Source organism: Beta vulgaris, chromosome 7 (genome assembly GCF_026745355.1).
Source record: "Beta vulgaris subsp. vulgaris cultivar EL10 chromosome 7, EL10.2, whole genome shotgun sequence".
In the NCBI taxonomy this organism is placed as follows: domain Eukaryota; kingdom Viridiplantae; phylum Streptophyta; class Magnoliopsida; order Caryophyllales; family Amaranthaceae; genus Beta; species Beta vulgaris.
Genome location: NC_079208.1, coordinates 13,007,177 through 13,027,064, shown reverse-complemented (window position 1 = coordinate 13,027,064; position 19,888 = coordinate 13,007,177). Strand labels below are relative to the sequence as shown.

The window sequence follows — 19,888 nt, the reverse complement described above, 5'->3', positions numbered from 1 at the left end:
CTAGAGAACTATTTTCCTTATACACTTGTGATAGAGAAAAGATTAAAGCAATGTTGTTAGGTGCACAGGGTCGTATTTGTTTGACTACCGACTGTTGAAAGTCATCACACACTTGGGGCATTAACTGTCAGAATCCTAACCTGTTCGGGTCTGACCTGGTTTGTCGTGGGTATACCCGAAACCTGTTTGAGAACCTGTTTTGACTCCACTAACCCTTGTAAAACTCGCATGAAAGTCGAGGGTTGCACTTCTGCATGCGCGCGTCCTTCACAAAAACCTCAACAAGATTTTTAGGGCCCTAATTAAGTCCAAGTTTTTTTGAATGTTTTATTTTTCGGTCTAGACCGAAAAATAAACAATTTTTTGGTCCGAAATTTATGAAATAGACGTTAAAATAAGGATGTAAGTACCTGATAATTTAATATGTCAATCAGAAAACCAAAAAAAAAAATTGAAAAGATGCACAATTAAATGATTAATAAAGAAATTACAAATAAAGTTGCAATTTTTCGAAACCCAAAAAAAAGTTGTGATAGAGAAAAGGTTAAAACAATGTTGTTAGGTGCACCGGGTCGTATTTATTTGACTACCGAATGTTGGAAGTCATCACACACTTGGGACATTAACTGTTAGAATCCTAATCTGTTCGGGTTTGACATGTTTGTCGCGGGTATACCCGAAACCTGTTTGAGAACATGTTTTGACTCCACTAACCCTTGTAAAACTCGCATGAAAGTCGAGAGTTGCACTTATGGATGCGCGCGTCTTTAGCAAAACCTCAACAAGATTTTTGGCTTTAAGACTCCGCCAACAATGTGTTTCTCCGTTGTTATCTAACCTAGCCACTATTGGGCTAATTCTCTTTTGAATATTGGGCTTGCCATTGCCTAATTTTAATTTAGAAATAGGTGGTCGTTTACAAGACAAATTCTATAATCTTTTGGTATATCTATACCCGACCTAAGAACTGAAGGATAAACAATTTGTTAACTGAATAATTTAAAAAAAATCATCACTAAAAAATATGGAATTTAGTATTTCTAACCCTCTGCTAACAACGAGGGCCGTAGTTACGAGTGTGCAAAGAGCCCCTTGGCACAGGGTCCCTGGTCCAAAATATTTTGATTTTATTTGAAAGGGCCCAATTTGAAAATATCGCTTTGTATAAATGGCAAACGCTCCACGTTTTCGTCTCTGGACTCCCTAATTCACGCTATCGTCTATCATCTTGCTCAATCCGTTTCACCAAAAATTCAACCTTCCATATTTTCAGCCCCATTTCTGAGATTTTGGAGGCCCAAGGGCGAGCCTACATATTAGGGCCCTGATTAAGTCCAAGTTTTTTTGAATGTTTTATTTTTTGGTCTAGACCGAAAAATAAACAATTTTTTTGTCCGAAATTTTTGAAATAGACGTTAAAATAAGGATGTAAGTACCTGATAATTTAATATGTCAATCAAAAAACCCAAAGAAAAATTGAAAAGATGCACAATTAAATGATTAATAAAGAAATTGCAAATAAAGTTGCAATTTTTCAAAACCCAAAAAAAAGTTGTGATAGAGAAAAGGTTGAAACAATGTTGTTAGGTGCACCGGGTCGTATTTGTTTGACTACCGAATGTTGGAAGTCATAACACACTTGGGACATTAACTGTCAGAATCCTAATCTGTTCAGGTTTGACCTGGTTTGTCGCGGGTATACCCGAAACCTGTTTGAGAACCTGTTTTGACTCCACTAACCCTTGTAAAACTCGCATGAAAGTCGAGGGTTGCACTTATGGATGCGCGCGTCTTTCGCAAAAACCTCAACAAGATTTTTGGCTTTAAGACTCCGCCAACAATGTGTTTCTCCGTTATTATCTAACCTAGTCACTATTGGGCTAATTCTCTTTGTAATATTGGGCTTGCCATTGCCTAATTTTAATTTAGAAGTAGGTGGTCGTTTACAAGACAAATTCTATAATCTTTTGGTATATCTATACCCAACCTAAGAAATGAATGATTTACAATTTGTTAATTAAATAATTTTAAAAAAATCATCACTAAAGAATATAGAATTTAGTATTTCTAACCCTCTGCTAACAACGAGGGTGGTAGTTGCGAGTGTGTAAAGATCCCCTTCGCACAGGGCCTCTGGTCCAAAATATTTTGGTTTTATTTGAAAAGGCCCAATTTGAAAATATCATGCTTTGTATAAACGGCAAACGCTTCACGTCTTCGTCTCTGGACTCCATAAATCACGCTATCCCCTATCATCTTGCTCAATCCCTTTCACCAAAAATTCAACCTTCCATATTTTCAGCCCCGTTGCTGAGATTTTGGAGCACAAGGGCGAGCCTACATATTAGGGCCCTGATTAAGTCCAAGCTTTTTTGAATGTTTTATTTTTCGGTATAGACCGTAAAATAAAAAAAAAAATTGGTCTGAAAATTTTGAAATAGACGTTAAAATAAGGATGTAAGTACCTGATAATTTAACATGTCAATTAGAAAACCCAAAAAAAAAATTGAAAAGATGCACAATTAAATGATTAATAAAGAAATTACAAATAAAGTTGCAATTTTGCAAAACCCAAAAAAAAGTTGTGATAGAGAAAAGGTTAAAGCAATGTTGTAAGGTGCACCGGGTCGTATATGTTTGACTACCGATTGTTGGAAGTCATCACACATTTGGGGCATTAATTGTCAGAATCCTAACCTGTTCGGGTCTGACCTGGTTTGTCGTAGGTATACCCGAAACCTGTTTTGACTCCACTAACCCTTGTAAAACTCGCGTGAAAGTCGAGGGTTGCACTTCTGCATACGCGCGTCTTTCGCAAAAACCTCAACAAGATTTTTGGCTTTAAGACTCCGCCAACAGTGTGTTTCTTCGTTTTTATCAAACCTAGCCAGTATTGGGCTAATTCTCTTTTTAATATTGGGATTGCCATTGCCTAATTTTAATTTAGAAGTAGGTGATCATTTACACGTCAAATTCTATAATCTTTTGGTATATCTATACCCGACCTAAGAACTGAATGATAAACAATTTGTTAATTAAATATTTTAAAAAAATCATCACTAAAAAAATTGGAATTGAGTAATTCTAACCCTCTGCTAACAACGAGGGCCGTAGCTGTGCAAAGAGCCTTTTCGCACAGGCCCCTGGTCCAAAATATTTTGCTTTTTTTGAAAGGGCTCAATTTAAAAATATCATGCTTTCTATAAACGGCAAACGCTTCACGTCTTCGTCTCTGGACTCCATAATTCACGCTATCCCCTATGATCTTGCTCAATACCTTTCACCAAAAATTCAACCTTCCATATTTTCAGCCCCGTTGCTGAGATTTTGGAGCCCAAGGGCGAGCCTACATATTAGGGCCCTGATTAAGTCCAAGGTTTTTTGAATGTTTTATTTTTCAGTCTAGACCGAAAAATAAAAAAAATTTGGTCCGAAGTTTTTGAAATAGACGTTAAAATAAGGATGTAATTACCTACTAATTTAAAATGTCAATTAGAAAACCCAAAAAAGAAAAATTGAAAAGATGCACAATTAAATGATTAATAAAGAAATTACAAATAAAATTACAATTTTGCAAAACCCAAAAAAAAGTTGTGATAGAGAAAAGGTTAAAGCAATGTTGTTAGGTGCACCAGGTCGTATATGTTTGACTACCGATTGTTGGAAGTCATCACACACTTGGGGCATTAATTGTCAGAATCATAACCTGTTCGGGTCTGACCTGGTTTGTCGTAGGTATATCCGAAACCTGTTTTGACTCCACTAACCCTTGTAAAACTCGCGTGAAAGTCGGGGGTTGCACTTCTGCATGCGCGCGTCTTTCGCAAAATCCTCAACAAGATTTTTGGCTTTAAGACTCCGCCAACAGTGTGTTTCTCCGTTGTTATCTAAGCTAGCCAGTATTGGGCTAATTCTCTTTTTAATATTGGGCTTTTGCCATTGCCTAATTTTAATTTAGAAGTAGGTGATCGTTTACAAGACAAATTCTATAATCTTTTGGTATATCTATACCCGACCTAAGAACTGAATGATAAACAATTTGTTAATTAAATAATTTTAAAAAAAATCATCACTAAAAAATTTGGAATTTAGTAATTCTAACCCTCTGCTAACAACGAGGGCCGTATCTGCGAGTGTGCAAAGAGCCCCTTCGCACAGGCCCCTGGTCCAAAATATTTTGGTTTTATTTGAAAGGGCCCAATTTGAAAATATCATGGTTTGTATTAACGGCAAACGCTCCACGTCTTCATCTCTGGACTCCCTAATTCACGCTATCGTCTATCATCTTGCTCAATCCCTTTCACCAAAAATTCAACCTTCCATATATTCAGCCCCATTTCTGAAATTTTGGAAGCCCGAGGGCACGCCTACATATTAAGGCCCTGATAAAATCCAAGTTTTTTTTCACTGTTTTATTTTTCGGTCTAAACCGAAAAAAAAAAAAAATTAGTCCGAAATTTTTGAAATAGACATTAAAATAAGGATGTAAGTACCTGATAATTTAATATGTCAATTAGAAAACCCAAAAAATAAATTGAAAAGATGCACAATTAAATGATTAATAAAGATTTTAAAAATAAAGTTGCAATTTTGCAAAACCCAAAAAAAATTTGTGATAGAGAAAAGGGTAAAGCAATGTTGTTAGGTGCACCGGGTCGTATATGTTTGACTACCGATTGTTGGAAGTCATCACACACTTGACTCATTAATTGTCAGAATCCTAACCTGTTCGGGTCTGACCTGGTTTGTCGTAGGTATACCTGAAACCTGTTTGAGAACCTGTTTTGACTCCACTAACCCTTGTAAAACTCGCGTGAAAGTCGAGGGTTGCACTTCTGCATGCGCGCATCTTTCGCAAAAACCTCAACAAGATTTTTGGCTTTAGAGAGTCCGCCAACAGTGTGTTTCTCCGTTGTTATCTAACCTAGTCAGTATTGGGCTAATTCTCTTTTTAATATTGGGATTGCCATTGCCTAATTTTAATTTAGAAGTAGGTAGTTGTTTACAAGACAAATTCTATAATTTTTTGGTATATCTATACCCGACCTAAGAACTGAATGATAAACAATTTGTTAATTAATAATTTTAAAAAAATCATCACTAAAAAATTTGGAATTTAGTAATTCTAACCCTCTGCTAACAACGAGGGCCGTAGCTGCGTGTGTGCAAAGAGCCCTTTCACACAGGCCCCTGGTCCAAAATATTTTGATTTTATTAGAAAGGGCCCAATTTGAAAATATCATGCTTTGTATAAACGGCAAACGCTCCACGCCTTCGTCTCTAAACTCCCTAATTCACGCTATCCCCTATCATCTTGCTCAATCCCTTTCACCAAAAATTCAACCTTCCATATATTCAACCCCATTTCTGAAATTTTGGAGGCCCGAGGGCGAGCCTACATATTAGGGCTCTGATTAAGTCCAAGTTTTTTTTGAATATTTTATTTTTCGGTCTAAACCGAAAAATAAAAAAAAATTTCGTCCGAAATTTTTGAAATAGACTTTTAAATAAGGATTTAAGTACCTGATAATTTAATATTTCAATTAGAAAACCAAAAAAAAAATTGAAAAGATGCACAATTAAATGATTAATAAAGAAATTACAAATAAAGTTGCAATTTTGCAAAACCCAAAAAAAAGTTTTGATAGAGAAAAGGTTAAAGCAATGTTGTAAGGTGCGCCGGGTCGTATTTGTTTGACTACCGAATGTTGGAAGTCATCACACACTTGGGGCATTAATTGTCAGAATCCTAACCTGTTCGGGTCTGACCTGGTTTATCGTGGGTATACCCAAAACCTGTTTAAGAACTTGTTTTGACTCCATTAACCCTGGTAAAACTCGCATGAAAGTCGAGGGTTGCACTTCTGCATGCGCGCGTCTTTCGCAAAAACCACAACACTATTTTTGGTTTTAAGACTCCGCCAACAATGTGTTTCTCCGTTGTTATCTAAACTAGCCACTATTGGGCTAATTCTCTTTACTATATTGGGCTAGCCATTGCCTAATTATAGTTTAGAAGTAGGTGGTCGTTTACAAGACAAATTCTATAATTTTTTGGTATATCTATACCCGACCTAAGAACTGAATGATAAACAATTTGTTAATTAAATAATTTAAAAAAATCATCACTAAAAAATTTGGAATTTAGTAATTCTAACCCTCTGCTAACAACGAGGGCCGTAGCTGCGAGTGTGCAAAGAGCCCCTTCGCACAGGCCCCTGGTCCAAAATATTTTGGTTTTATTTGAAAGGGCCCAATTTGAAAATATCATGCTTTGGATAAACGGCAAACGCTCCACGTCTTCGTCTCTGGACTCCCTAATTCACGCTATCCCCTATGATCTTGCTCAATACCTTTCACCAAAAATTCAACCTTCCATATTTTCAGCCCCATTTCTGAAATTTTGGAGGGCCGAGGGCGAGCCTACATATTAGGGCCCTGATTAAGTCCAAGTTTTTTTTTGAATGTTTTATTTTTTGGTCTAGACCGAAAAATAAACAATTTTTTGGTCTAGACCGAAAAATAAACAATTTTTTGGTCCGAAATTTTTGAAATAGACGTTAAAATAAGGATGTAAGTACCTGATAATTTAATATGTCAATCAGAAAACCCAAAAAAAAAAAATTGAAAAGATGCTCAATTAAATGATTAATAAAAAAATTACAAATAAAGTTCCAATTTTGCAAAACCCAAAAAAAAGTTGTGAAAGAGAGAATGTTGAAACAATGTTGTTAGGTGCACCGGGTCGTATTTGTTTGACTACCGACTGTTGGAAGTCATCACACACTTTGGGTATTAATTGTCAGAATCATAACCTGTTCGGGTCTGACCTGGTTTGTCGTGAGTATACCCGAAACCTGTTTGAGAATCTGTTTTGACTCCCCTAACCCTTGTAAAACTCGCATGAAAGTCGAGGGTTGCACTTCTGGATGCGCGCGTCTTTCGCAAAACCTCAACAAGATTTTTGGCTTTAAGACTCCGCCAACAATGTGTTTCTCCGTTGATATCTAACCAACCCACTATTGGGCTAATTCTCTTTTTAATATTGGGCTTGCCATTGCCTAATATTAGTTTAGAAGTAGGTGGTCGTTTACAAGACAAATTCTATAATCTTTCGGTATATCTATACTCGACCTAAGAACCGAATGATAAAGAATTTTATTAATTGAATAATTTTAAAAAAATATCATCACTACAGAATATGGAATTTTTTATTTCTAAACCTCTGCTAACAACGAGGGCCGTAGTTGCGAGTGTGCAAAGAGCCCCTTCGCACAGAGTCCTTGGTCCAAAATATTTTCGTTTTATTTGAAAGGGCCCAATTTAAAAATATCATGATTTGTATAAACGGCAAACGCTCCACGTCTTCGTCTCTGGACTCCCTAATTCACGCTATCCCTATCATCTCGCTCAATCCCTTTCACCAAAAATTCAACCTTCCATATTTTCAGCCCCATTTCTTAGATTTTCGAGGCCCAAGGGCGAGCCTACATATTAGGGCCCTGATTAAGTCCATGTTTTTTTTTTTGAATGTTTTATTTTTTGGTCTAGACCGAAAAATAAACAATTTTTTGGTCCGAAATTTTTGAAATAGACGTTAAAATAAGGATGTAAGTACCTGATAATTTAATATGTCAATTAGAAAACCCAAAAAAAAAATTGAAAAGATGCACAATTAAATGATTGATAAAGAAATTACAAAAAAAGTTGCAATTTTGCAAAACCCAAAAAAAAGTTGTGATAGAGAAAAGGTTAAAACAATGTTGTTAGGTGCACCGGGTCGTATATGTTTGACTACCGATTGTTGGAAGTCATCACACACTTGGGGCAGTAATTGTCAGAATCATAACCTGTTCGGGTCTGACCTGGTTTGTCGTGGGTATACCCGAAACCTGTTTGAGAACTTGTTTTGACTCCACTAACCCTTGTAAAACTCGCGTGAAAGTCGAGGGTTGCAGTTCTGCATGTGCCCGTCTTTCGCAAAAACCTCAACAAGATTTTTGGCTTTAAGACTCCGCCAACAGTGTGTTTCTCCGTTGTTATCTAACCTAGCCAGTATTGGGCTAATTCTCTTTTTAATATTGGGCTTGCCATTGCCTAATTTTAATTTAGAAGTAGGTGATCGTTTACAAGACAAATTCTATAATCTTTTGGTATATCTATATCTGACCTAAGAACTGAATGATAAACAATTTGTTAATTGAATAATTTTAAAAAAATCATCACTAATGAATATGGAATTTAGTATTTCTAACCCTGTGCTAACAACAAGGGACGTAGTTGCGAGTGTGCAAAGAGTCCCTTCGCATAGGGCCCCTGATCCAAAATATTTTGGTTTTATTTGAAAGGGCCCAATTTGAAAATATCATGCTTTGTATAAACGGCAAACGCTCCACGTCTTCGTCTCTAGACATTATCTTGTTCAATCCCTTTCACCAAAAATTCAACCTTCCATATTTTCAACCCCATTTCTGAGATTTGAGAAGCCCAAGGGCGAGCCTACATATTAGGGCCCTGATTAAGTCGAAGTTATTTTGAATGTTTTATTTTTCGGTCTAGACCGAAAAATAAACAATTTTTTGGTCCGAAATTTTTGAAATAGACGTTAAAATAAGGATGTAAGTACCTGATAATTTAATATGTCAATCAGAAAACCCAAAAAAAAAAAAAATGAAAAGATGCACAATTAAATGATTAATAAAAAAATTACAAATAAAGTTCCAATTTTGCAAAACCCAAAAAAAAGTTGTGAAAGAGAGAATGTTGAAACAATGTTGTTAGGTGCACCGGGTCGTATTTGTTTGACTACCGACTGTTGGAAGTCATCACACACTTTGGGTATTAATTGTCAGAATCATAACCGTTCGGGTCTGACCTGGTTTGTCGTGGGTATACTCGAAACCTGTTTGAGAATCTGTTTTGACTCCACTAACCCTTGTAAAACTCGCATGAAAGTCGAGGGTTGCACTTCTGGATGCGCACGTCTTTCGCAAAACCTCAACAAGATTTTTGGCTTTAAGACTCCGCCAACAATGTGTTTCTCCGTTGATATCTAACCAACCCACTATTGGGCTAATTCTCTTTTTAATATTGGGCTTGCCATTGCCTAATATTAGTTTAGAAGTAGGTGGTCGTTTACAAGACAAATTCTATAATCTTTCGGTATATCTATACTCGACCTAAGAACGAATGATAAAGAATTTTATTAATTGAATAATTTTAAAAAAATATCATCACTACAGAATATGGAATTTTTTATTTCTAAACCTCTGCTAACAACGAGGGCCGTAGTTGCGAGTGTGCAAAGAGCCCCTTCGCACAGGGTCCTTGGTCCAAAATATTTTCGTTTTATTTGAAAGGGCCCAATTTAAAAATATCATGATTTGTATAAACGGCAAACGCTCCACGTCTTCGTCTCTGGACTCCCTAATTCACGCTATCCCCTATCATCTCGCTCAATCCCTTTCACCAAAAATTCAACCTTCCATATTTTCAGCCCCATTTCTTAGATTTTCGAGGCCCAAGGGCGAGCCTACATATTAGGGCCCTGATTAAGTCCATGTTTTTTTTTGAATGTTTTATTTTTTGGTCTAGACCGAAAAATAAACAATTTTTTGGTCCGAAATTTTTGAAATAGACGTTAAAATAAGGATGTAAGTACCTGATAATTTAATATGTCAATTAGAAAACCCAAAAAAAAAATTGAAACGATGCACAATTAAATGATTGATAAAGAAATTACAAAAAATAGGGGGGGTCATTTGTCATAGATGACCCCCCAAGGGGGGTCATTTGTCATAGATGACCCCCCCTAGGGGGGGTCATTTGTCATAGATGACCCCCCCAAGGGGGTCATTTGTCATAGATGACCCCCCCCAAGGGGGGTCATTTGTCATAGATGACCCCCCCAAAGTTGAAATAGGAGTCATTTTTAGAAATTACACCTAATAATCTTTGACTTATTGATTTTCTTACAATATTTGGAGTACAACCGTGTGTTAATTAATTTCAACTTTGTAAAGATAAGTTGCGATAGATGACACCCCTAATAGTATGATCATTTTGCTTATTAAATATTGACCGAAGGTGATTTACATGTTCACTCAGGATAGCAGCGGAGACGAGAGTCCAGACACTAGTCATTATTTTACAACCAATCAAAGTTTTAAGAATCGTCAAGAGTTGGAGGAATGGGTGAGAGAAATCGGAAAGGAGTGTAAGATTTGGTTTTATGTGCAGAATTCTTTTAGCAACCGTGTGTATTTGAGATGTGAAAGGGGTGGTCCTTATAGAAGATTTATATCTTCGAAAGTGAATCATAATAGGAGGAAAGGAACGGGAACAAAAAAAAATCATTGTCCTTTTCAAGTAGTGGGTGCTCAAGTAGAGGAAGGTGTTTGGAAGGTTTTTGTGAATGAATGGAGGAGCAAACACAACCACAAAGTAGGTAAGTATAATAAGTGGCATACTTCGGTTGCAAAATTAACGAGAGAAGAATTTGCAAAAATTGGCACGTATCGTCAATCTAATATGAAAAGCAAACAAATACTCAATTTGTTGAAGAAAGAGAACCCACAAAATAACAGCTCAATCAAACACATTAACAATGCTTTGCAGAAGTTGAAGAGGAGTATGATGGGTTCTTTTTCACCAATGCAATTCTTTTTCAAGATGCTAAAAGATTATAATTATTTTCAGTGGCACAGAAGGGAGGAAGGCACGAATGTGCTAAGTGATGTACTCTTCGCACACCCGAAAACTACCGATCTACTGCGTTTATTTCCTTATGTATTAATATTAGATGCAACCTACAAGACAAATCGGTTTGAGATGCCGCTTTTGGAAGTGATAGGTGTATCACCAACTGGCCAGAATTTCCATGTCGGTTTTGCTTTCATGAAGGATGAGACAACAGGTAGTTTCTTGTGGGTGGTACAACAATTAAAGATGTTGTTTGGCCGATGCCAAGAGCCAGGAGTGATTGTTACAGATAGGGAGTTGGCACTCTTGAAAGCTATTAAGATTGTATTTCCGCATTCTAGACGCCTTTTATGTAGACGGCATATTGCAATGGATGTTGAACGATACCTTACTAATTTACTAAAATGTAAAACATATTGTCCCGCCTTCAGTGCAAGGTGGCACAAAATTGTTCGAGCAAGGACACAAGATGAGTATTATTCACATGTGGAGCAATTATACAAGAAGTGGTTTCGTTTACCTGCAATGTTATCTTATGTGAATATGACATGGTTAGAGCCATACCGAAAGAAGTTTGTCACCCGATGGACAAAACATGCTTTACACTTTGGTGCGGAGACAACAAATAGGTATGTATAAGTATTAACAAAAAAAACACTAATTTATTGCCCTTCAATAGTGAACTTGATATTTTTTGCACTTGTGAAAACGTTATTTGGATTTATTCAATATAATTTACTTATTTTCATGTTTCATAACAGGGTTGAGGGTGCACATTCTCAATTGAAGCGTTGGTTGGGAACAGCAACAGGGAGTTTTTATTTGTTGTTACCCCAAATTCATGATCTTGTAGAACTACAATTCAATGAGATTCAACGAGAGTTTGAAAGGTCCCGAACGGTTCACCTTCACATTACATCATTCTCATTATTCCGTCGATTAGCTGGTCGTGTTTCCCACAAAGCCATTCAGCTGCTGGATGAAGAATTTAAGACTCGAGGGTCTACTATAGGTGTGGATGCTGTGAAATGTGGATGTGTGTTGAGATCTAGCTTTGGTTTGCCATGTGCTCATGAGATGGGTATAATGGTCATTGAACATAGACCCATTGATCCTCTTGATGTTCATGTCTTTTGGAGAACTCTTCATATGGAAGGTGTAACATGCAATCTAATCACACAAGATAAAGCAACTGGATCGCAATTATTGAGTGAAATGATGGATGAACTGCGGAAAGAATCAGATAGGCAACAAATGTATTATGCAGAATGCATCCATAATATGATTCATCCCCAATCGACAGATATTGAAGAGCCCAAACAAAGGAGTCACAAAGGCCGACCAAAGCACAATCCTACTAAGAGAAACTTATCTAGTTGGGAGTGGGCAAATAAGAAAACTAAATCAGGTACAAGAAACAATTCATCCTATTCTCAACGAGATTCTGAACATAATAATTGCGATTATAATGAGGCAAAATCATCAGACTCTCAAACTTATGACAAAAGACTACCTCACTTTATTGTCCCTTACATTGACGAATATGTGGATGTCATCGGCGACGGAAATTGCGGGTTTAGATGTATTGCTTATTATGAGTTATACTCTTCTTGGCAGTCTTACGTTCTTGCCTTTAGAATGTCGTCGCGGGAGTTAACCTCCAATGTTGCACATCAACCTGGGACTTATTGATCGTCACTTTATAGTCCTCCTTATGCATGATGGTGCTCCGTTGCCTACACTGTATCCTGGATGGGATAATTACTGTAACCCTGAGATCCGTTTTTGGAAAAGCAATTTGCGGGAAAGGTTTGATCAATGGAACATTTTAGATAGAACATAATTTTTATATAGGTTTCGTTTCTCATGACATGGTTTAAGCAGTAGGATTTCATTTCATTTCATAGTTACAACATTAATGCGTTTAAAGTTTGTGTTCTCCCTCAATTTTAGTTTATTTCACTTTGATATATAATAATGTCTCATGTTTTGGCATACCATGTTTGTAATTGCAAGTAATGATTTAGTTCTAACCTTCAATCTATAGGTGGCGACATCAACCAAATAATTGATCAAGATGGTAACATATGGAACAAAAAATATAAGATTAAACACACATGTTTAAAAATAAATCCCAAACACTAATATTTAAAACTACTAAATTTCATAACGACTAACTAAGACAATAAAAATACAATCATCAATTACCATGTAAACTATCACCATGACCATATGCATGACTGAGCCTCTTCGACGACGATCGTCTTCGAGTTCAGGCATTAAATCTTCCAAAGCAATAGTCAACTCGTTGAGGCATCGATAATATGTTTCTTTATCAGTCCTATCGCGTATCTCTGGATGAAGTGGATATGCACGTGCACCCAAGTATTGCAAGCGCTGTCATCATTTCAAAATGGGGACGTAAATACACTTATTATATTGCCTCTATTTAGTTCATGTCATCATAAATAAATACACAAATTTAAAATAATTTCTTATACCGCTCTATCAGGCATCTCATTGAATGGGATAGGTTGCGACATCGGAGTTGGCCCTGTGATATGTTGTACTTTAGGATGTGTGCGATCCTTAAACCAACTTATATAATTATCAGCAACCTCTGTGGTAAAACGAGCACGAAAAGACCCAAGAATACCAGGTTGCATCAAATGTTGTTGCCATGTTCTCCAATTTGTAATCATCGGATCATGTACACAATTATATTTATGTATATTGGATCCCCTATACACTTTATTAGGAACAAAAGGACATGGAGGTATCACTTGAACATATCCAAATTGTCTTAAAACTCGAATAGGCATGTATGGCTCAGTAATGGTCCGACAGTGAATGATTCCACAATATCGCGAAATTGGAACATCTTTGCTCGGATCTCTTGTAAAGGGGGTCCAAGTAACCTACTTACATAAAATAAAATATGTTAATACACAAGTAATTTATAAACTTATGACAAAAACAATTAATAAAATGAAAGAGTAAGTATTTGATTAACCTCATCCACCGTCATGCAATCTAACGCAGCTCTATAAATTAGTAAATCATCATTCGTCTTTTTCATCTTTCCAGGTACCCATCTTGCAGCATATGGGGGTTGTTTCGCCCAATTCCCATTTTCCGTTGGCCTAAATCTTGGAAAATATTCATATATCCATGCCTATTAAATCAAATAACAAATACACACATCATTAAAATTTAAATACTTTAAGATAATATATAGTTCAAATGTATTAAAATTTAATCAATAACCATATATTTCTTACCTGAAGTAATGTCAAACAACCACATATTTGCTTAGTTTGAAATCGTGAAGCCTTTCCGAGCTGACGATATATATAAGCTAAAGTTGCAGCACCCCAGGCATAACTACTAACCCCTTCTAAATTCATTAGAAAAGGTAAAAAATGTCCATTCACTGCATTATGAGTCTTGTCTACAAACAATGTAGCACCAACCAACCATAACAAAAATCCTATTGCAGTATGTTTTGGATTTACATTTTGATAGATACGTTAGATTTTACAACATTGAATTTTATGGTACCTTTCTTCCAATTTTTATTTATTTCATCCATAGACATATATAGGAGGGATGCCATGTGGGTTTTCATCAATGATACCGCAGGTCCTGTATTCTCAGTAATTAGAGGGTTACCTACTACGGTACATTGAGTATATAAGATACATCATGAAGAGTGATGGTCATTTCTCCAAATGGCATGTGAAATGAATTTGTTTCAGGATGCCATCTCTCAACGAAAGCTGAAATCAGAGGCAGGTTTACGTGCTCAAACATACAAGTTGATAAATGTTTTAATTGTGTTTTTGCAAGCAGAAGTTTAACATCATCTTGTTCTATAGTCCACGAAGATAACTGGTCACTTCGATTGTGGCATGTCAACAAACCTCGATCCTATTGAACGAAAAAACTATTATTAATATACACGAATTAATGAATAAATGGATTAAATTAGAAAAAAGAAAGCATTAGAAGATGTGCATCTAACCCGACCAATCCATATGTAGTGTGCAACATGAGCGCGAAAACCGGTAAGTAAATCGGGATTTGAAGGTCCTCCATCTATCCCTCTAATCAACTGCCAATCATCAGTTTTGTGTACGTTTTGTTCTTCCTCATCCTCCTCCCCTATGTCATCACCCTCTACATCATCAGTATCATCACCATTATCATAGAGGTGATCAAACATGGCCCGGCCCGCTGGCCCGGCCCGGCCCGGCCCGTTTTTGGGCCGGGTTTGGGCAGAATTTTTCGGCCCGCGGGCCGGGCCGGGCCCGGCCCGGCCATTTTTTTTTTGTTTTTGGCCGGGCTTTGGGCAAGCTAAAAACGACTTTTTAGTCTATTTTTTGGCCCGGCCCGTTTTGGCCCGCAAAAGCCCGCTAAGCCCGGCCCGAAATAGCGGGCTTTGGACACAAAAATTCGGCCCGAATTTAGGCCCGGCCCGGCCCGGCCCGGCCAATGGGCAATTTTTTTTGGCCGCGGCCCGGCCCGAACCCGGCCCGGCCCGGCCCATGATCACCTCTACATTATCATCAACTCGATCCTCATCATCCTCACGTTCTCTCTGAAATAGAATATCACTAAACAACATATCTTCTTTTAGAAATATTATCATCTGAATATTATCAACATAGTTGGGGATAGTAAAGTCCTCCATATGAGTTTTCTCTCGATCATTTTTACTAGTAGGGGCTAAAACTTCTTCTCTAGCTTTCACAGCCCTAGCTCTCGCAGACATTGTAACACCTTTTCGAGTTCTGTCATTTTTTTTTCCAAGTCGACCACTATAATTTTTCTCCGATGGTGCTTCAGTGTCAAGTAATTGCCTCTTTCCTTTTCCTTTATTTCCATCTTTCTGGCTAATACAACCTCTTTCTCTAGTACTTGACATCTGATATATCATCATAATTATAATTAAAAAGAAGTAAATGTTTCTCAAGTCTTATTGCACATAATAATAACAACTATGCAGTAGTACTAATATATGGCCTACTTATTACCAACTCAAGTCACCAACATGAGATATTCCACTACTATACCTTGCAAAAAGGTTGTTGTGCATTAACTGTTGCTTTCATTAGCTTGGAGTAGCAAACCACAAATATCCTCACATATAGAGACAAACTTACTACATTTTTTTAATAAGTGGGTGCACCGAATTCATTACAACTAGTGATCTCATGACTATCAAATTCATTAATCAATCACTGATCTCATGACTATCAAATTTCGTAGTACATAGCAGCTTATGGTATATGATACTTCAGTTCTGTAAATATGAGTTAGCAAATAAATGGTGCCATTTAATTCAGTAAACAAACAATAAAACATGCTCTAATTCAGTAGGTAATTCAGCAAAAATACTCTAATTCAATAGTATAAGTTCTCTTCAAACAAACAATCACCAAAAATCTCAATCAAAGAACACCCAATTCAAGAATCAAATCAAATCTACAAGAAAATAATTAAAGGTTATTTCAAGAAAACTAACCTTAGGTGATGGATGATGGTGGTCGTTGCGTCGCACGAAGAGGAGGGTGGGTCGTCTGCGTGGGTCGGCGCGGCACCACTGTCGTCTCGCGATTATTGCTGCTGCAGATTCGCAGGTGAGGAGGAACATTAAAACAGCCAATGTCAATCATCATGAAATTAAACAATACATCTTAAATTCAGGTAATCACACACCTATAATCTGCTCCAAATAACAATAAAGGTAATGTACAGAGAGAAGATCATAGTTATCAAGCAAACAAAATGAAAAAAGTCGCACAATTTACAGATTAGATCAATACAGCATTCTCCTACCAAGAAAATTATCACATGGAGAATAATTAAAACTCCAATTAACGAGCAGAAATTAACATTAATTGATGAAAGAAAACTAAAATGAAATCCAGAAAGAAGAAGAGAGAAATTGGGGATGATGAAGAGAAGTAAAGGAAAACCTGGAATTGGAGCTTCGAATTTTGATCGTCAATGGCGTTTTCTTTGTTTGCCGTGAGGGTGAGGGTGAGGGTGAGGGTGTGGGTGAGGGTGGGTAATTGTTGAGGGTGGGTTAAATTTTAAAAAGGGTAAGTTAGTCTTTTTAACAAGTTTGCTGTATTTAGCCTTTTTATTTGCTGTATATAAAACTCCCCTTTTGCAAAACCCAAAAAAAAGTTGTGATAGAGAAAAGGTTAAAACAATGTTGTTAGGTGCACCGGGTCGTATATGTTTGACTACCGATTGTTGGAAGTCATCACACACTTGGGGCATTAATTGTCAGAATCATAACCTGTTCGGGTCTGACCTGGTTTGTCGTGGGTATACCCGAAACCTGTTTGAGAACTTGTTTTGACTCCACTAACCCTTGTAAAACTCGCGTGAAAGTCGAGGGTTGCACTTCTGCATGTGCCCGTCTTTCGCAAAAACCTCAACAAGATTTTTGGCTTTAAGACTCCGCCAACAGTGTGTTTCTCCGTTGTTATCTAACCTAGCCAGTATTGGGCTAATTCTCTTTTTAATATTGGGCTTGCCATTGCCTAATTTTAATTTAGAAGTAGGTGATCGTTTACAAGACAAATTCTATAATCTTTTGGTATATCTATATCTGATCTAAGAACTGAATGATAAACAATTTGTTAATTGAATAATTTTAAAAAAATCATCACTAAAGAATATGGAATTTAGTATTTCTAACCTTGTGCTAACAACAAGGGACGTAGTTGCGAGTGTGCAAAGAGCCCCTTCGCATAGGGCCCCTGATCCAAAATATTTTGGTTTTATTTGAAAGGGCCCAATTTGAAAATATCATGCTTTGTATAAACGGCAAACGCTCCACGTCTTCGTCTCTAGACTCCCTAATTCACGCTATCCCCTATTATCTTATTCAATCCCTTTCACCAAAAATTCAACCTTCCATATTTTCAACCCCATTTCTGAGATTTGAGAAGCCCAAGGGCGAGCCTACATATTAGGGCCCTGATTAAGTCGAAGTTATTTTGAATGTTTTATTTTTCGGTCTAGACCGAAAAATAAACAATTTTTTGGTCCTAAATTTTTGAAATTGACGTTAAAATAAGGATGTAAGTTCCTGATAATTTAATATGTCAATCAGAAAAACCCCAAAAAAAATTGAAAATGTACAAGTGTGGGAATAATTGTGTGTTAACCTGTTATATGTTAACATGGCATTCAATATATATAATGTTTATAATACAGACGTATTACTATGAAAGTACCCTTCTACCCTTTACAATATAATATTATCCCTTTACATATAATATTATCCAATACACCCCCTCAATCTTTACGGGGTGAAACAACGGATAGATTGGTATGATGTTTAGTAAATAAATCATTAGATAGGCCTTTAGTAAAGATGTCTGCAACCTGAGACTAAGTAGGAACATGTCGAACAATAAGACTTCCCTTGGCAACCATTTCTCGAACAAAGTAATAGTCAACATCGATATGTTTGCTACGATCATGATGAACTGGATTAGCAGTGAGATAAGTAGCAGAGACATTGTCGCAATAGACAATCACAAGACGATGGAGAAAATGGCCAATGTCAGCAAGAAGTTGCTTGAGCCAAATGGTTTCTGCAGCTGTGTAGGCAATGGCCCTGTATTCAGCTTCAGTGGAGGACTTGGAACAGTAGGTTGTTTTTTCGAACGCATGGAAATAAGATTCTTCTCAAGAAAAATAGCATAACCAGTAGTAGAACGTCTAGTGTCAGGACATCCTGCCCAATCTGCATCAGAATATGCAATAACAACAGTAGGAGAGTTGCTGCTATATAAATAAAGTCCATAATCCAGAGTGCCCTGCAGATATCTGAAAAAAAAAATTCACAGCATGAAGGTGAGTAGTACGAGGAGCATGCATAAACTGGGACACCATATTAACAGCATAAGCAATATCAGGATGAGTCATAGTTAAGTACTGCAATGCACCAACCATACTACGATAATCTGTGGGATCAGCAAGAAGTTCTCCATCAAGCAGATACAATGTTACTCTAGAGACAACAGGAGTGGTAACTGGTTTGATAGTATGAAGATGGAATTTACGTAGTAAATCAGAGACATACTTATGTTGAGACAAAAATAAACCAGAGGGAGTACGCACAACCTGCACACCTAAAAGTAATGAAGATCCCCTAAATCCTTCATAGCAAATTGAGAAGAAAGAACAGAAATGAATTTGCAACAAGAGGAGGACTACTACCAGTAAGGACAATGTCATCAACATATAAGAGAAGATAATGAGATGACCACGATATTTCAGAGTAAACATAGAAGTGTCACAACTGCTTCACTTGAAACCAATAGATAAAAGAAAGTTGCTAAACCGAGAAAACCAAGCTATAGGAGCTTGTTTCAAACCATAAATGGACTTACGAAGACGACAAATATGAGTAGGGTTAGAGGGATGAATAAAACCCGGAGGTTGACGCATATAAACCTCTTCATTGAGAAAACCATGAAGAAACGCATTTTTGACATCTAACTGACGAATAGACCATTTAAGAGAAACATCAATAGTAAGAACCAAGCGAACAGTAGTAGGTTTAACAACAAGACTAAAGGTTTCAAAGTAATCAATACCTGCTTGCTGATGATTGCCAAAAACAACAAGTCTGGCTTTGAACCGCTCCACAGAACCATCAGAATGATATTTAATCCTGTAAACCCACTTACAACCAAGCAAAATTAGTCGGTTCAGACTCGACAATATCTTATTTTAAGTTCATTAAGATGCTTGGCTTAGACACACCATCCCTTAGCCTGGCGACCATAGGATGACGATTTTGGATAGCACTCGTAACCGTAGGGGAAGGAGAGAGAGAGTCACGAACCGGGGAGGGGGAGGGTGCAATGTCGCGAGCAGCAGGCGACGAAGGCACGAATGGAGACGCTGGACGAGACCGGTGATGCGCTGGACTGCCAGCAGGTCCAGCAGTAAGGGACGAGGTAGCTTGGTCGACGGAAACAGGCGAGCGAGAGACGCTCGCTATCGAAGGCAGGGGAAGTGGCCCAGCAGAGCTGGGCGGAGGGTGGATGCAGCACCCATGAAGCGGGAGGGAGGGACTCACAGCAGACAAGGGACGCAAGGTTGGTGAAGAAGTAGGTGACACTGGACGAGGGGAAGAGGTAAACGCAGGACT

At 37.3% G+C, this 19,888-nt stretch overlaps 2 protein-coding genes and 2 long non-coding RNA genes across 4 annotated transcripts in view; 1 reads left to right on the top strand and 3 right to left on the bottom strand.

Moving 5' to 3' along the window:
• LOC104908902 (uncharacterized) overlaps window positions 1-64 on the top strand; it is a 1,634-nt gene extending 1,570 nt beyond the window's left edge. Inside the window, exon 3 of the long non-coding RNA XR_792242.3 lies at window positions 1-64. This exon is cut by the window's left edge and continues 435 nt beyond it. This is a non-coding gene — a long non-coding RNA (uncharacterized LOC104908902).
• A 12,679-nt stretch (window positions 65-12,743) lies between these two features.
• Window positions 12,744-14,235, bottom strand: LOC125491847 (protein MAINTENANCE OF MERISTEMS-like). The gene is made up of 4 exons (XM_057396309.1): window positions 13,983-14,235; window positions 13,715-13,876; window positions 13,203-13,619; window positions 12,744-13,098 (listed from the first exon to the last, which is right to left on the bottom strand). The coding sequence occupies exons 1-4, from the start codon at window positions 14,106-14,108 to the stop codon at window positions 12,859-12,861; spliced, it is 945 nt and encodes a 314-aa protein (XP_057252292.1). The 5' UTR covers window positions 14,109-14,235; the 3' UTR covers window positions 12,744-12,858.
• Window positions 14,236-14,376: 141 nt separating this feature from the next.
• LOC130589465 (protein MAIN-LIKE 1-like) lies at window positions 14,377-15,305 on the bottom strand. The gene is made up of 2 exons (XM_057390732.1): window positions 14,726-15,305; window positions 14,377-14,631 (listed from the first exon to the last, which is right to left on the bottom strand). The coding sequence occupies exons 1-2, from the start codon at window positions 14,924-14,926 to the stop codon at window positions 14,377-14,379; spliced, it is 456 nt and encodes a 151-aa protein (XP_057246715.1). The 5' UTR covers window positions 14,927-15,305.
• A 59-nt stretch (window positions 15,306-15,364) lies between these two features.
• Window positions 15,365-16,836, bottom strand: LOC130592225 (uncharacterized). The gene is made up of 3 exons (XR_008970487.1): window positions 16,683-16,836; window positions 16,229-16,329; window positions 15,365-15,628 (listed from the first exon to the last, which is right to left on the bottom strand). It is a non-coding gene; the product is annotated as an uncharacterized LOC130592225 (long non-coding RNA).
• Window positions 16,837-19,888: the final 3,052 nt, after the last annotated feature.

What these genes read in the sequence shown, in the direction of transcription:
- LOC125491847 (XM_057396309.1), bottom strand. Translation starts at nt 14,108, where the DNA reads ATGAATTTAGAAGGGGTTAGTAGTTATGCCTGGGGTGCTGCAACTTTA. An exon ending in ATTGCATGACGGTGGATGAG is followed by an intron (nt 13,620 to 13,714) that starts GTTAATCAAATA and finishes TTATGTAAGTAG; the next exon opens with GTTACTTGGACCCCCTTTAC. An exon ending in ATGAGATGCCTGATAGAGCG is followed by an intron (nt 13,099 to 13,202) that starts GTATAAGAAATT and finishes AAATGATGACAG; the next exon opens with CGCTTGCAATACTTGGGTGC.
- LOC130589465 (XM_057390732.1), bottom strand. Translation starts at nt 14,926, where the DNA reads ATGTTTGATCACCTCTATGATAATGGTGATGATACTGATGATGTAGAG. An exon ending in ACTACATATGGATTGGTCGG is followed by an intron (nt 14,632 to 14,725) that starts GTTAGATGCACA and finishes TTCGTTCAATAG; the next exon opens with GATCGAGGTTTGTTGACATG.